This window comes from Oryzias latipes, chromosome 14, assembly GCF_053564925.1.
Source record: "Oryzias latipes strain Hd-rR chromosome 14, Olatipes_Hd-rR_3.1".
NCBI classification, from domain to species: Eukaryota; Metazoa; Chordata; class Actinopteri; order Beloniformes; family Adrianichthyidae; genus Oryzias; species Oryzias latipes.
In genome coordinates, this window is record NC_136250.1 from 4314424 (window position 1) to 4332500 (window position 18077).

Here is an 18077-nt window from a genome sequence, read left to right on the forward strand (position 1 = left end):
CCGCAGCCGAAGCGGGTGACACCCAGAGCGACCGGGGGCCCCGAGAGGGTTGTCCCGTCCCGTCCCAGAGCCAGGGAAGGGCCGATCCCAGCCCCAGGTGCAGATGGGCAGCCCATCCGGCGCCGCTGGGCCCCCCCCACCCGAGCAGGGCCCCCCGCCAACCCCCCCCAGCACAGGCAAAGGGACCACCCCCCCAAGCCAAGCCAGACCACCACCCCACCCCCCCACCACGCACCCCCACGCCCAAGCCCAGAGGACCACGCAGCGCCCCAGCCCGCCCCACCCAGGCACCGGACCCGACCCCCCGACCAACGGAGCCCCCCACCGCCCCCGCCAGGCACCGGAAGCCCCGACCCCCACCCCAAACCACGGCAGAAGGGCAAGGAGCAGCGACGACCAGGCCCCCCACCCCCTAAGTCATGGAGTCAACCACAGGAGACCAGAGAGACTGAATTCTTTCAAAGTTACTTGAGCTTTGGGCTGACATTTTTTCCAAGCTGATATGATCAAACAGCAGATTTCTGTGTTGACTTATGTTTATATTTTTCTTGTTTTTCCAATTTATTAAAATAGTTTTTTTGGCAATACAAAGAGTTATGAAAATGATAGATGCTAATCCTTCTTCTATATCGATGGCACTCATGTCACCAAGCACACAAAGTGACGGTGAGGCAGTGATTGAAACCTTAAGCCAGACTGATAAATCGGCACATACCTGCTGCCAGAGAGCCCTGACAGGAGTGCAGAACCACAGTGCGTGCATGTAGCTGTCGGGTAGATTATTATCACAGTGCTCGCAAATGTCTGAGTTACTGAGACCCATCTTGAACATCCTCTGTCCAGTGTAGTAAATTCTGTGAAGAGTTTTGAGATGGATTAGCTGCAGATTTGGACTTTTTGTCAGTTTAAAGGTGTTTAGACAAAGTTCTGACCAGAAGCTTTCATCTGTGCTGATGCTCAAATCTGCATCCCATTTTTTTGTTGGAAGGGCAATATTGTTATCTAAATTACATAAAAGTTTGTATATTTTGGAGAGAGTTCTATTCATTGAAAAATTAATCAGAGTGGTAACTACATCTGGTAGCTTTAAATCGTCGTCTTTAATTTTATACTTTTTAGTAATACTTGATTTAAGTTGCTGATATTCCAAGAAGTTATTTATTCCATGTTTGTCTTGAAGTTCCTGGGGGGTTATGAATCTTCTATCAATAATTACGTGCTCTAGTTGTTTTATGCCCCCTGCTTGCCAAGCTGGGAAGTGAATCATTTTTTTGTTAATAAGGATGTCCGGGTTGTTCCAGATGGGTGTCATTTTGCACGGTTGAATTGATGATTTTGATATTTTGAGAAATTCCCACCAGGCTGTTAAGGTGGCATTTATATTAATGCTTTTGAAACAATCCTGTTTTTTAACTGTTTGGCTAATAAATGGTAGCTGTGACAGGTTGATCTTTCCACATAACACCTGTTCCAAGTCTAACCATGAGTTGGTTTCTGGATTATTTTTTAACCATTTTAAGATATATTGTAATCTATTTGCAAGAAAGTATTTGTGGAAATTAGGTAGTTCTAATCCTCCACAGCTTTTTGCAGATTTTAAAGTTTTTAGACTAATTCTTGCAGGTTTGTTGTTCCATAGAAAGCTTGATATGGATGAGTCTAATGTTTTGAACCATTTTAATGGCGGTTGTGTGGGAATCATTGAGAAGAGATAATTAACCTTGGGTAAGATTTTCATTTTAACCGTGGCTACCTTGCCCATAAGGGACAGAGGCAGGTTGGTCCAGCGTGTTAGATCGTCCTGTATGCTTTTCAGTAATGGGGTGTGGTTTAGCTGCACCAGTTCTGATAGTTTGGGGGAAAAGTAGATACCCAGATATTTGATATTTCCTGTTTTAACTGGAATTGTGAGTCTTTGTTCCATATTCCTGTTGAGTGGTAATAAAACAGACTTATTCCAATTAATGGAATAGTCTGATATGGAGGAGAATTCATTTATGATCATTGCTGTTTCATTTACAGAATGTAAATTCCTTAAAAACAGTAATATGTCATCCGCATAAAGACTAATTTTATGATGGCTGTGTTTGGTTTTTATTCCTATAATGCTCTCATTCTGTCTTATTGCTGCAGCTAAAGGCTCAATGAATATAGCAAAAAGAGAAGGAGAGAGTGGGCAGCCCTGTCTGGTTCCTCTTCCAAGAAAAAACCTGTTTGAAGTCTGTTTATTAGTTCTAACTGATGCATTGGGGTTGTGATATAATATTTTGATCCAATTGATGAATGCTTCTCCAAAACCAAACTTATGGAGGGCAGCAATAAGGAACTTCCAATTAACTCTGTCAAAGGCTTTTTCAGCATCCAGCGATAGTACCGTCATTTCCTGGTTTTTAATGGTGGCAAAGTCTATTATATTAACTAGTCTACGGACATTATCATCCGAGTGTCTGCCTTTGATGAATCCAGTCTGGTCGAAGTGAATTATGTGAGGAGTGATTTTTTCTATTCTCTGTGCTAGTGCTTTGCAGATAATTTTTACATCTGCATTGATTAAAGAAATGGGGCGATAGCTTGAAGGACTAGTGGGATCTTTGTCTGGTTTTAGAAGAAGAATTATGTTGGCTGAGTTCATGTTAGGTGGCATTGATTGGCTCTCATTAATAGATGTGACAGTTTTATAAAATGTTGGTGCCAGTTGTTCCCAGAATTCTTTATAAAACTCAGCAGGAAAGCCATCAGGCCCTGGTGCTTTACCATTGGGCATAAGTAACAGAGCTTCATGAAGTTCAGACGGCAAGAGCGGAGAATCTAAGTTTGTGATTTGATCCTCATTTAGCCTGGGTAGGTTTACATTATTAAGAAATGAGTCAATACTTTGCTCTGACGGATTGATCTGCGGTGTGTACAGGTTTTTATAAAAGTTTTCAAATTCGTTATTAATTTTGACCGGGTCATGGGTGACATTTCCTGTTTGGTCCATAATAGAGGTGATTGATGATTTTTCTCTGTTAATTTTAAGCTGATTAGCCAGAAATTTGCCAGATTTATTAGAGTTTTCAAATCTTTCAAGTCGTAGCCTTTGTATTTGAAATTGTGTTTGTTTATTAATGATGTCATTTAACTGCAGCTTTAAATTTTTCAGATCTCCCAGAATGTGCTCCTGTGCAGAAGCAGCATAAGCAGTCTCCAGGGTTTTGATTTTATTTTCTAATTCTAATAAATCTGCTTTCTCTTTGCGTTTTTTGTGCGTTGAATAAGAAATGATTTTCCCTCTCATGACTGCCTTTGCTGCTTCCCAAAGAACGCACGGTGGGATGTCTGGAGTATTGTTGAAGTCTAAGAAGGTTGCCCACTCTTTTTTAAAGAATTCAAGAAATTCCTGGTCCTTTAACAGAGACGTATTAAACCTCCAGGTTGTACCAGAGGGTGTGGATTTTTCCCTAGAAATGTTTACAGAGACTGGTGCATGATCACTGATAATAATTGGATGGATATTGGAGCTTTGAATATTTTTTAAAAGAGAGTTACTGATTAATAAATAGTCTAAACGGGAGTGTGAATAGTGAACTGGAGAAAAAAAGGTGAACCCTTTAGTGCTTGGGTGACATGAGCGCCACGCGTCGCAGAGACCCAGATCATTCATGTACTGCTTTAGAATACTTGCAGACCGCCATGTACGCTGGTTTGCTGCTGTGCTGAGTCTGTCAAGTTCAGGGTCCAAAACAAGGTTGAAGTCTCCTCCTATAATGATTGTGGAGTCAGAGTGAACTGAGAGTGAGGTGAAGAATCTGTGAAAGAAGGAAGAGTCGTCAACATTAGGACCATAAATACTCACTATACAATAGTCCTTATTCTGAATGGATATATTAATGATTACAAATCTGCCTTCTGGGTCAGTAACTGTATCCTTATGAGTAAAATTAAGATTTTTATTAATTAAAACAGCAACTCCTCTTTGTTTGGAGTTGTAACTGGCAGAGTATATAACTGGAAATTGTAAGCAGCACATACGGTGATTCAAAGAATTTGATAAATGGGTCTCCTGCAGTAGAGCTATATCTGCTTTTAGACCATCCAGGTGATTTAACACTTTCAGTCTCTTTGGCTCAGAGCCAAGTCCACGCACATTCCAGCTAACGATGTTAAGACTGTTCATAACTGCTCTGACTGAAAAGGTGTAAAGCTAAGTAGTGCTTGTGTGCCAGTCCGTGTGCGCGTGCCCGCATTTGAGAAGCGCTGTGCGCGTGAACGTTTTCTGGTTATGTGAGCTGCGTGTCGCGTGCGTCCTATGAGAGCCTGTGTGAGGTGATTGCAGTATGTCAGCGTGTGTGTGCGGGATCGCATGTGCACGCCCCTGTGTGCGCTTGTGTGAGCGCGCGCCCGTTCCGTGCATAAATAAATACTTACCGAGGATGAGTTGCTTCCAGGTGATTTACATATAATGAGGGGGGAGAGGGGGGGGGGAGAGTAAAGGAAAGAAAAAAAGAGATAGAAGGGAAAACGAAAACAACAACAAAACAACAATAGAAACATCAGTGGGACTGAAGTGACGAAGAAAAAAAAAAAGACTGTTTTCCTGCGATCGAGGTGTGGATTATTGATGATCCGGTTTTCCATTCATTGAAGTAAGTTTAGCGGGTTTCTTCTGGGCAGCGCAGATGTTCTCAGCGCGGATCTGAAAGCCTTCAGCACAGCCAGGGGGTGATCTCCGGGTCCCGGAACAGCCGGCCGTCCACGTAAAGTTTGTCAACGGCCACAACCGCTCTCGAATCAGCAGCAAAATGCTTCCTCCTCAGCGGGAACAGGATCTTCCTTCTGCGGAGGATTTCTGCCGGGAACTGGTCATTAACGCTGTAATGCGTGCCTCTCAGTTCCCGTCCGCGGCCCTTCACCAACTCCTTCTGTTTGAAATGTTCGAATTTAGCCACAATAGGACGCGGGCGCTGGTGGTCGGACCTTCTTCCTCCGAGGCGGTGAACCCTGTGGAAGGAGATCTTCTGCACCTCCTCCTGGGGGAGCTTCAGGTGGACCTGTAAAAAGGATCTCACGGTGGCTTCGGGGTCTTCTCCTACCTCCTCTGGAACCCCCGCGACCACTAGATTGTCCCTCATGCTCCTCGACTGAAGATCCAGGAGGGTTTCCTTGATGGATCGGTTCTCCTCGGAGAGACGGGCGGAAATTTTTCAATGTTTGATCCACCTTTAGTAATGATTTCACTGAAAACATTTAAATTTTGTCTTTTTTTTCTTCTTCTTCTTCTTTTTCTTCTTCTTCTTTTCTACATTATTCTATTTTTTTTCTTTCCACAAATTGTTCTTGTAAATTTTATAATAAAGTTTTTTTTAAATAAAGTTTATGAAAAAAAAGAAGCAGGAAAGAGGGAGGAGCTTTTATTTAGAAACAGAAAGGGAACATTTGCTGTTGTTGGACAAAATGGCTCAGCAGGTTTTTCTAGATAAAGAAAAACTGATCTGTTCGATCTGTTTGGATCTGCAGAAGGATCCGGTCACTATTCCTTGTGGACACAGTTACTGTCTGGAATGTATTCAGAACTTCTGGATTGGAGAGGAACCAAAAGCTCCCAGCTGCCCTCAGTGCAGACAAAGCTTCACTTCAAGGCCTGTCCTGGTGAGAAACACTATTTTAGCAGAGTTGGTGGAGGACGCAAGAAAAGCAGAGCTCCAACCGACTTCATCTGAGCGTTCTGGAACTGGACCAGAACATGTTGACTGTGATTTCTGTGAAGGAAAGAAGCTGAAAGCTGCCATGTCTTGTCTGACCTGTATGGTTTCTTACTGTGAGCAGCACCTCCAGCCCCATTTTAGTGTTGCTGCATTAAAGAAACACAAGCTGGTCAAAGCTACTCTAAAGCTTGAGGGGAACATCTGCATTCGTCACGAGGAAGTTATCAAGATTTTCTGCCGCACTGATCAGAAGTGTATTTGTAGTCTCTGCTCCATGGATGAACACAAAGGTCATGACATGGTGTCTGCTGCAGCAGAAAGGGCTGAAAGACAGACAAAGCTGGGACTGGATCAACAAAAAGTCCAACAGAGAATCCTCAACTTGGAAGAAGATTTAGAAGTGCTTCAGCAGGCGGTGGAGGCCATCAATCTGTCTGCTGAGAAAACTATCAAAGAAAGCCAGACCCTCTTCAAAGGTTTGATCTGTCTCTTGGAGCAAAAATGCTCAGAAGTGGAGCAGAAGGTCACATCCTATCAGAGGGAGGAAGTGAGGAAAGTGGAAGAACTCCAGGAGAAGATGCAGCATGAGATCACCAAACTGAAGAAAACAGAGGCTGAGCTGGACCAGCTCTCATCTACAGAAGATCATCTCCATTTTCTCAACAACTACTCCTCCCTGTCAGATCTGAGTATCTGTACAGACTTACCCAGCTTTGAACAAGCTCAGCACTGCTTTGATGATGCTCTCAAAGCTGTGTCTGAGACCAGAGAGAAGCTGGAGGAGACTCTCAGAGACCAGACCACAAAGATTTTAGACATAGTGGATGTTTTTCTGCCTGAAGACTTCAGATCCAGAGAGGACTTCATGAAGTACTATCATCAGATCACACTGGATCCAAACACAGCAAACAGGAATCTATCTTTGAGTGAACAGAACAGAACAGCAACATGGACAAAGTTAGAACAGAATTATTCAAGTCATCCAGACAGATTTGCTAAAAGGTCTCAGGTTCTCAGTGCAGAAGGTCTGACTGGACGTTGCTACTGGGAGGTGGACTGGAGCGGGGTGGTTTACATTGCAGTTGCATACAAAGACAGAAGTGGTACAGGAACCTGGGATGAAAGCGCGTTTGGATTTAATGATAAATCCTGGGCATTGAAGTGCTCACCCACTGAATATACATTTTACCACAAAAGCAGCTGTGTTTCTATTGCAGCTCCCCGATCCTCCAGAGTGGGAGTTTATTTAAATCACAAAGCAGGAACTTTGTCTTTCTACAGCATTTCTGACTCCATGACTCTCCTACACAAAGTCCAGACCACTTTCACTCAGCCTCTCCATGCTGGATTCTGGATTTCAAAGTCTGGAGGAATGATCAGGTTGTTGAAGTGAAAAGCAGTGACTCATCTGTGAGAATCACTGATGAAATATGTCTGCACTGTAGGAAACAGAAAATCATAGATAAATATTGTGTATGTAACTTCTAATAATAAGTGTGTTAACAAAAATAGTTTTAGTTTAGATATCAAAATAAGAGAAAAAAACACCAAATATTTATGTAGTAAAAATGTGAAACAAAACATAAAATGCAGTTTTGTAATAAACCAAACTGTAAACACAACAGTTAAAAAAAAGATGAAATTAACCCTTGTGCTATCTTAGATGACCCCCCCCCCCTTACACTGACGTGTTCTCCCTACCATGACAAAGGTGGATAAAGGTGGAAAGATTTCATGTAATCCATGGACACCAGTGAAGATCACAAATCATTGAAGAAAAAAGGTTCAGAGCACTGTCTAGTGGGTCTAGATGACCCAACTCCCAATGTTAAAGTGCCTAGGATAGCACAAGGGTTACAAAAAAATCTACCCCAAAAAAATGCAACAGAAAGAAAAAAAAAAGAAAATCTGCACACGAGTCTGTGAGCTTCAAGAAGACGTCCTCCAAGCTGTCAGGACTCTCATGATGTCTTCAAGTAATCAGAGTTTACTGATTACCTTTGTTTCTAAAATGATTTTTAAATAATTTGTGTTGCTGTATTTGAGCCTAACAATATGTTAAATGTTGTTTTTGTGCTGCATATTAACTTGTTTTGAATGTAACTTTTTTTTAATCATGAAAACTGTAATCTCTACTTCTATCTAGTGTTTTCGTTTGTTCAGCTAATGACTGCCAGTCAAAAATCAAATATATTTTTTAGATTAGGGGTAACATGTAGATTAACATTTACTCATTTCATAATCACATTATGTTTCATCTATTAAACATTAAAATAAGAAATGGATTAGTCTGTGATGAGTATTAAGTGTAAAAGCCTTTAACTGTTTTAGGTGTTGAAATATGTATGAATGTCTGTTGATAAACTTTATTAAAAGAGAAAATCATTTCATTTTTATTTAATTGAGCTGAATTTTTGGGATGGAGTTCAAATTCTCTATGGTAAAAATCAATATCAGGAGAAAAACTGTGTAATAAAAAAATTATTAAAAACAAGTACAATGTATCCTTGACTCTTTTTCATTAATACTATATTGTTGATATCCAGAAACAGTACAGCAGTCATGTTTTTAATTAATTGTTTACACACTGCAACATAAATTGTGCCATAATAATAAAAAAAAATCTGTAAACCTCCTGAATATACACAGGTACGGAGCACTTAGCACTCCCCCTAATGTTGAGGGGTGGGCATTGCGCCGTCACGTTCGCTGAAGCATCTTCGATCGATGTAGTTTGGGTGCTGCTGCTCATGTCTGAGTAAAGGAGTAACCAATCACAAAAGTGTCTCCGCCTTGTCTAGTTTGATTGACAGACATACTCATTCTCCTGAAAAAGCTTTTCATTAAATAAATCAGCCATTGTGAAAAACAGCAACATGAAATAAAAACAAAGCTACTTTGGAGAATATTGATTTTGAAATACGAGCTTCTGAAAAAAGACACAATTATAATAATATTCCACATGATTAAAAAGGAATATTTTAAAATGCTGTTTTAAAATAATAAACAGGTTTTTAAAGCAAAATGAAATATATTGAATAACATAATGGCTAATTTAAAATCAGTGTGCAGGTTTTTCACAATTTCATGATAATATATATATTTATGAGAGATTTATTGGTTGATTGTGTATTTGCATGAGGCCATATTTATTTATTTAATTAAATGTTTATTTATTTAATTATGAATAGTATAGGCCTCCATAGATAACAGGGCCAGGGCTATTGAGCAGCTTTATTATAAATCCTATGTATTAACAATTTAAAAAATATATTAGATTACATCAACGCGTTCTCCGCGGCTGTCGCGGACCCAGGCGCTGGGCGACGGCTGGGTCTGCGCGAAAGCTGTGCTCCGGCCTCGTCCGTCGCTCTGTTACCGTAAGCTGACAATGCGAGAGCAGTGAAAATTAAGGAGCGGCTCATTTGACACCGCAGATCTGAATGACGGCTGGCTGGACGAGGGCAGCAGAGAGTGACTGTGCAAAAGAGACATACATGAGCTAACGGTGTGATACACATGGATGTTGAATATTAACATGTAAGAGCAGCAATAAACAATGAGTCTGTGCAAAGGTGCTTTTTGTTGTTACAGACTCCTTCAGTTCAACCTGTTGCAAATGTTTTTTGGTTTTCAAAAACAAGTAACTTCAGGGACAAAGCTAACAAAAGTTTAAATTAAAATTTTACATCAAATTGATCCAGTTAATACTGAGCCCGTGTCCTGACATTAAGATATAAAAATATATCTTGTTCCCACAGAGTATTATCTCGTTCGCACAAAATACTATTCCGTTCCCACAAGATACTTTTGCGTTCCCTCAAAATACTATTCCGTTCCCTCAAAATACTATTCCGTTCCCTCGAAATGATTAACTTGTGCGAACGCAATAATTATGTCGTTCGAACACAATAATTAATCCGTTCGAACGCAATAATAATTATTCACGTCATAAGTCATTCAGGCAGATATGCTCTCTGTACGCCAGCAAAAGCCGCTTTCAGCGGTAACTTCCGTGTCTCTGTGACCCATATTCGTTCAAAAAAGGAACATGAAAAACAAAAATGATCACTTTATTACTGTCTCAATGAATATAAGAAAATTATCAAAAGATTTATGATAACTAGGCTGCTTTGTCATACGATAGCTCCTGCTAGGCTACTACTAGCTCCGCCGCAGAGCTCTCTGATCATGTATGCCGGCATTTGGGCAACTGGCTGGTCTGTTGTCAGACAGCTGAAATTGTAATTTAGGGTCGAATAGGAATAATAATATTCAGGACTTGTCTTTTATCAACTTTAGCAGTCAGTATCTTTACATTCGAAGGCTATTAAGCTACATGCTAACTGACTAGCCGATCATATCCTGTTATCAATTTACGTCATAGATTTACAGCAGATACCTTCACATTTCTGTCTGTGTGTGTCTCATTACATTGCATTGAAGACACGGAAGATGTTTAGAGAACAGATTTATTTAATTAAAAAAGCACAAAGCATCCATCGTATTCACGTTCATTCACATGATGATGATCTGTGGTACGCCCTCAGTCATCTTGCTGCAAAAGCCGCTTCCTGCGGCTACTTCCGTGTCTCTGTAAGCATTCAATAGGGGTAAAAATAAAAGCAAGAATGGTCGATCTGTTATTTTCTCGATGAAAATCTAAAAAAATATCATATTAAGCTGGCTGCTTCGCCTAAAGCACTTACCTTTAGCTCGTAGCATAACAACAATAGCAGTACGTCACGTTTCCGAGCATGCTTTGCTGCAGAGAGCATATCCGCGTGAATGACTTATGACTGCGTTCGAACGGATTAATTATTGCGTTCGAACGACATAATTATTGCGTTTGCACGAGTTAATCATTTCGAGGGAACGCAATAGTATCTTGTGGGAACGGAATAGTATCTTGTGGGAACGGAATAGTATTTCGTGCGAACGACATAATAACCTGTTGGAACAAGATATTAATCTGTGGGAACAAGATATATTTTTATATCTTAATGTCAGGACACGGGCTCCGTAAGTTAAAGACACGCTAAGAAGATTTAAAAAAATATATAAAAGAGTCTTTTGAATTTATTCTATCTTTGTATGTACACAAATGATTTCTGGTCAGATTTGGAAGAATTATTGGTCACAAAATTGAATATAAAAATCAAAATTAATATCTTAGATGTCATGTTATATTTTAAATTTTATAGTTCGTCAAAAAGTATACTGTTTGTTGTTCAAAGGATTTTTGCTGGTTGTTGATGTGCAGTGTGTACGGAAGAGGATTAGGGCCATGTAGAAAGAAAAGAAAGGTCATAAATTCTGACTTTAAACTCAGAATTCTGACTTTAAACTCAGAATTCTGACTTTAATCTCAGGATTCTGACTTTATTCTCAGAATTCTGACTTTGTTCTGAGTTTGAAGTCAGAATTCTGACTTTAAACTCAGAATTAGATAGATAGATAGATAGATAGACAGACAGACAGACAGACAGACAGACAGACAGACAGACAGACAGACAGACAGACAGACAGACAGACAGACAGACAGACAGACAGACAGACAGATAGATAGATAGATAGAGACAGAGAGATATAGATAGATAGATAGATAGATAGATAGATAGATAGATAGATAGATAGATAGATAGATAGATAGATAGATAGATAGATAGATAGATAGATAGATAGATAGATAGATAGATAGATAGATAGATAGATAGATAGATAGATAGATAGATAGATAGATAGATAGAGAGACGTGTTGTGCAAGGGATGTCTGGGATTGTCCAGGATGCTCTGAATCAAGGCCCTCATCCTCTTTTGCAGCACAGATCCCAGAGAGTCCACCCTCCTCCCGATCCCTCTGATTATTTCTGAATGTCGTGTTGCTGCCACAGAAATAAAATTTCCCCATTGTGGGATTAATAAAGTCATCTATCTATCTATCTATCTATCTATCTATCTATCTATCTATCTATCTATCTATCTATCTATCTATCTATCTATCTATCTATCTATCTATCTATCTATCTATCTATCTATCTATCTATCTATCTATCTATCTATCTATCTATCTATCTATCTATCTATCTATCTATCTATCTATCACAGATGCACATCTCTTAATCAGTTTGTCCAATCGATTGCAATCCCTTGTGGTCATACTGCCACCCCAGCATACAGCCCCATGGAACACAGCACTCGCCACAACGAGCGACAAAAGAGGAGCAACATGTCAGTACACACATCGAAGGACCTTAGTTTTCTCAGGAAGAACAGTCTACTCTGCCCTTTCTTATACAGAGCATGAGCCTGCTCCTACCAGTCCAGTTTGTGGTCAAGGTGCACACCCAAGTACTTGTAGGAGTCAACCACCTCGATTTCCCCACCATCGATGATCACTGGTTGGTGGGAGGGCTTCCTACTAAAGTCAATGATCATCTCCTTGGTCTTTGATGTGTTCAGCACAAGACCATTGTCCCTGCTCCAGGAGGTGAGTCTGGTGATGAGCTCCCTGTTCTCACTCTCATCCCCTCCCTTCACACACGCCACAATAGCAGTGTCGTCCGAATACTTCTGGACATTACAAGCTGCAGATGCATAATTAAAGTCAGCAGTGTAGAGTGTGAAGAGAAAAGGCGATAGTACAGTTCCCTGTGGTGCTCCGGTGTTGCTCATCAATGTCCAAGATACACAGTCTCCTAGTCGGACAAACTGTGACCTAAGAGTCAGATAGTTGTGGATTCAGTGAACAAAAACTGGATCAACTCCCATCCTCTCGAGTTTCCTCTTCAGCAGCTGAGGCTGGACTGTATCAAAGGCACTTGTGAAGTTGAAAAACATCACCCTCACATATCTGCCAGTCCCTTCCAGAAAGGAGAGCACCCTATGGACCATATACAGGACTGCATCCTCCACTCCCATACTGTCCTGATAGGCAAACTGAAGGGGGTCCAGCGCCCCCTCCACCTGGGGTTTGAGCCTCCGGAGTAGTAGCCTCTCAAAAGTCTTCATTATGACAGATGTCATAATGGTCTGTAGTCCTTCATCCCTGCATGCCTTGTCATCTTGGGCACTGGGACAAGGCATGAGGTCTTCCACAAGCCAGGGACACATCCTGTCCGAAGACTCCTGTTAAAGATGGTTCGAAGAGGCACCGCCTGCTCTGACGCACAGTCCTTTAGCAACTGTGGTGATATTCCGTCAGGACCAGCAGATTTCCAACCATTGAGCCTCCTGAGCTCTATGCTCTATGAATTCTGAGTTTAATCTCAGAATTCTGACTTCATTCTCAGATTTCTGACTTTAAACTCGGAATTCTGACTTTAATCTCAGAATTCTGACTTTGCGCATGAACCTTTTTTCTTCAATGATTTGTGATCTTCACTGGTGTCCATGGATTACATGAAATCTTTTCACCTTTATCCACCTTTGTCATGGTAGGGAGAACACGTCAATGTAAGGGTGGGGGTCACCTAAGATAGCACAAGGGTTAAAGTTGATTAATGTAAAGTGTGTGAATGATGATTGTGTGTGTTGTCTCTGTCCCAGAGCTGTATCATCCTCCAAAGCGATGACTTCACGGTCAATCTGGACAGAAGAAAAATTAATTAATAATCAATTGAAAAAAGTAAATGAGTTTTACTCTGAGATTAAAGTCAGAATTCTGAGATTAAAATGCCCTTTTTTTTCTTTGTCCATGGCCCTAATCCTCTTCCGTACATTTAAAAGATCCTGTTTAAATTTAACAATTTCTTTTTTATTTACCCTCTGTTCTTCCATTACCGAAATGGCCTCCTCTGGTAAGCCTTGAGCGTGCAAAAAGACACTTACAGACGTCAATTTTGTTGGTTTCACACCTGCAGCTCCTTGGACTCTGCAGAGCTGAAGGATGTGGCTCACATGCACCTGTAGCGCATAATTCTGAGATTAAAGTCCGAATTCTGGAATTAAAGTCAGAATTTTCTATGACCTTTTGTCTTGTCCATGGCCATAATCCTCTTCCGTAAAATTGTGTTACAGAAGATTAAAAAAAACATATATATAAAAAGTTACAAGATTATTTCATCTTTTGATGGATCTGCATAAAAAAAACTAAATATGTTCAAATCTCTTAACTGTAATGCTGATTGTTGATGTGGAGTGTGTACTGACACCCTCTGCTTGTTTTGTTTTGGGTTTTCACCTTTTTATATAAAGTTTTTGGATACAAAGAAGCAGGAAGGAGGAGGAGCTTTCATGTAGAAACAGAAAGTAAAAATTTGCTATTGTTAGAGAAAATGGCTCAGCAGGTTTTTCTAGATAAAGAAAAACTGATCTGTTCGATCTGTTTTGATCTGCAGAAGGATCCGGTCACTATTCCTTGTGGACACAGTTACTGTCTGGAATGTATTCAGAACTTCTGGATTGGAGAGGAACCAAAAGCTCCCAGCTGCCCTCAGTGCAGACAAAACTTCACTTCAAGGCCTGTCCTGGTGAGAAACACTATTTTAGCAGAGTTGGTGGAGGACGCAAGAAAAGCAGAGCTCCAACCGACTTCATCTGAGCGTTCTGGAACTGGACCAGAACATGTTGACTGTGATTTCTGTGAAGGAAAGAAGCTGAAAGCTGCCATGTCTTGTCTGACCTGTATGGTTTCTTACTGTGAGCAGCACCTCCAGCTCCATTTTAGTGTTGCTGCATTAAAGAAACACAAGCTGGTCAAAGCTACTCTAAAGCTTCAGGAGAACATCTGCATTCGTCACGATGAAGTGATCAAGATTTTCTGCCGCACTGATCAGAAGTGTATTTGTAGTCTCTGCTCCATGGATGAACACAAAGGTCATGACATGGTGTCTGCTGCAGCAGAAAGGGCTGAAAGACAGACAAAGCTGGGACTGGATCAACAAAAAGTCCAACAGAGAATCCTCAACTTGGAAGAAGATTTAGAAGTGCTTCAGCAGGCGGTGGAGGCCATCAATCTGTCTGCTGAGAAAACTATCAAAGAAAGTCAGAACCTCTTCAAAGGTTTGATCTGTCTCTTGGAGCAAAAATGCTCAGAAGTGGAGCAGAAGGTCACATCCTATCAGAGGGAGGAAGTGAGGAAAGTGGAAGAACTCCAGGAGAAGATGCAGCATGAGATCACCAAACTGAAGAAAACAGAGGCTGAGCTGGACCAGCTCTCATCTACAGAAGATCATCTCCATTTTCTCAACAACTACTCCTCCCTGTCAGATCTGAGTATCTGTACAGACTTACCCAGCTTTGAACAAGCTCAGCACTGCTTTGATGATGCTCTCAAAGCTGTGTCTGAGACCAGAGAGAAGCTGGAGGAGACTCTCAGAGACCAGACCACAAAGATTTTAGACATAGTGGATGTTTTTCTGCCTGAAGACTTCAGATCCAGAGAGGACTTCATGAAGTACTATCATCAGATCACACTGGATCCAAACACAGCAAACAGGAATCTATCTTTGAGTGAACAGAACAGAACAGCAACATGGACAAAGTTAGAACAGAATTATTCAAGTCATCCAGACAGATTTGCTAAAAGGTCTCAGGTTCTCAGTGCAGAAGGTCTGACTGGACGTTGCTACTGGGAGGTGGACTGGAGCGGGGTGGTTTACATTGCAGTTGCATACAAAGACAGAAGTGGTACAGGAACCTGGGATGAAAGCGCGTTTGGATTTAATGATAAATCCTGGGCATTGAAGTGCTCACCCACTGAATATACATTTTACCACAAAAGCAGCTGTGTTTCTATTGCAGCTCCCCGATCCTCCAGAGTGGGAGTTTATTTAAATCACAAAGCAGGAACTTTGTCTTTCTACAGCATTTCTGACTCCATGACTCTCCTACACAAAGTCCAGACCACTTTCACTCAGCCTCTCCATGCTGGATTCTGGATTTCAAAGTCTGGAGGAATGATCAGGTTGTTGAAGTGAAAAGCAGTGACTCATCTGTGAGAATCACTGATGAAATATGTCTGCACTGTAGGAAACAGAAAATCATAGATAAATATTGTGTATGTAACTTCTAATAATAAGTGTGTTAACAAAAATAGTTTTAGTTTAGATATCAAAATAAGAGAAAAAAACACCAAATATTTATGTAGTAAAAATGTGAAACAAAACATAAAATGCAGTTTTGTAATAAACCAAACTGTAAACACAACAGTTAAAAAAAAGATGAAATTAACCCTTGTGCTATCTTAGATGACCCCCCCCCCCTTACACTGACGTGTTCTCCCTACCATGACAAAGGTGGATAAAGGTGGAAAGATTTCATGTAATCCATGGACACCAGTGAAGATCACAAATCATTGAAGAAAAAAGGTTCAGAGCACTGTCTAGTGGGTCTAGATGACCCAACTCCCAATGTTAAAGTGCCTAGGATAGCACAAGGGTTACAAAAAAATCTACCCCAAAAAAATGCAACAGAAAGAAAAAAAAAAGAAAATCTGCACACGAGTCTGTGAGCTTCAAGAAGACGTCCTCCAAGCTGTCAGGACTCTCATGATGTCTTCAAGTAATCAGAGTTTACTGATTACCTTTGTTTCTAAAATGATTTTTAAATAATTTGTGTTGCTGTATTTGAGCCTAACAATATGTTAAATGTTGTTTTTGTGCTGCATATTAACTTGTTTTGAATGTAACTTTTTTTTAATCATGAAAACTGTAATCTCTACTTCTATCTAGTGTTTTCGTTTGTTCAGCTAATGACTGCCAGTCAAAAATCAAATATATTTTTTAGATTAGGGGTAACATGTAGATTAACATTTACTCATTTCATAATCACATTATGTTTCATCTATTAAACATTAAAATAAGAAATGGATTAGTCTGTGATGAGTATTAAGTGTAAAAGCCTTTAACTGTTTTAGGTGTTGAAATATGTATGAATGTCTGTTGATAAACTTTATTAAAAGAGAAAATCATTTCATTTTTATTTAATTGAACTGAATTTTTGGGGTGGAGTTCAAATTCTCTATGGTAAAAATCAATATCAGGAGAAAAACTGTGTAATAAAAAAATTATAAAAAAAAGTACAATGTATCCTTGACTCTTTGTCATTAATACTATATTGTTGATATCCAGAAACAGTACAGCAGTCATGTTTTTAATTAATTGTTTACACACTGCAACATAAATTGTGCCATAATAATAAAAAAATATCTGTAAACCTCCTGAATATACACAGGTACGGAGCACTTAGCACTCCCCCTAATGTTGAGGGGTGGGCATTGCGCCGTCACGTTCGCTGAAGCATCTTCGATCGATGTAGTTTGGGTGCTGCTGCTCATGTCTGAGTAAAGGAGTAACCAATCACAAAAGTGTCTCCGCCTTGTCTAGTTTGATTGACAGACATACTCATTCTCCTGAAAAAGCTTTTCATTAAATAAATCAGCCATTGTGAAAAACAGCAACATGAAATAAAAACAAAGCTACTTTGGAGAATATTGATTTTGAAATACGAGCTTCTGAAAAAAGACACAATTATAATAATATTCCACATGATTAAAAAGGAATATTTTAAAATGCTGTTTTAAAATAATAAACAGGTTTTTAAAGCAAAATGAAATATATTGAATAACATAATGGCTAATTTAAAATCAGTGTGCAGGTTTTTCACAATTTCATGATAATATATATATTTATGAGAGATTTATTGGTTGATTGTGTATTTGCATGAGGCCATATTTATTTATTTAATTAAATGTTTATTTATTTAATTATGAATAGTATAGGCCTCCATAGATAACAGGGCCAGGGCTATTGAGCAGCTTTATTATAAATCCTATGTATTAACAATTTAAAAAATATATTAGATTACATCAACGCGTTCTCCGCGGCTGTCGCGGACCCAGGCGCTGGGCGACGGCTGGGTCTGCGCGAAAGCCGTGCTCCGGCCTCGTCCGTCGCTCTGTTACCGTAAGCTGACAATGCGAGAGCAGTGAAAATTAAGGAGCGGCTCATTTGACACCGCAGATCTGAATGACGGCTGGCTGGACGAGGGCAGCAGAGAGTGACTGTGCAAAAGAGACATACATGAGCTAACGGTGTGATACACATGGATGTTGAATATTAACATGTAAGAGCAGCAATAAACAATGAGTCTGTGCAAAGGTGCTTTTTGTTGTTACAGACTCCTTCAGTTCAACCTGTTGCAAATGTTTTTTGGTTTTCAAAAACAAGTAACTTCAGGGACAAAGCTAACAAAAGTTTAAATTAAAATTTTACATCAAATTGATCCAGTTAATACTGAGCCCGTGTCCTGACATTAAGATATAAAAATATATCTTGTTCCCACAGAGTATTATCTCGTTCGCACAAAATACTATTCCGTTCCCACAAGATACTTTTGCGTTCCCTCAAAATACTATTCCGTTCCCTCAAAATACTATTCCGTTCCCTCGAA

General features: G+C 40.0%; 2 protein-coding genes across 2 annotated transcripts; both read left to right on the forward strand.

Annotated features, from left to right (window-relative positions):
• Positions 1-5236: 5236 nt before the first annotated feature.
• On the forward strand, positions 5237-7319 carry LOC111948692 (tripartite motif-containing protein 16-like). The gene has a single exon (XM_023962825.2). The coding sequence runs from the start codon at positions 5356-5358 to the stop codon at positions 7075-7077; it is 1722 nt and encodes a 573-aa protein (XP_023818593.2). The 5' UTR covers positions 5237-5355; the 3' UTR covers positions 7078-7319.
• A 6571-nt stretch (positions 7320-13890) lies between these two features.
• On the forward strand, positions 13891-16346 carry LOC101168771 (tripartite motif-containing protein 16-like). Its single transcript, XM_004085731.5, has one exon. It carries the CDS (start codon positions 13961-13963, stop codon positions 15602-15604), a length of 1644 nt encoding a protein of 547 aa, XP_004085779.2. The 5' UTR covers positions 13891-13960; the 3' UTR covers positions 15605-16346.
• The last annotated feature ends 1731 nt before the right edge of the window (positions 16347-18077 follow it).

Excerpts from the sequence above, each read along its gene's own strand:
- LOC111948692 (XM_023962825.2), top strand. The coding sequence starts at position 5,356 with ATGAAAAAAAAGAAGCAGGAAAGAGGGAGGAGCTTTTATTTAGAAACA.
- LOC101168771 (XM_004085731.5), top strand. The coding sequence starts at position 13,961 with ATGGCTCAGCAGGTTTTTCTAGATAAAGAAAAACTGATCTGTTCGATC.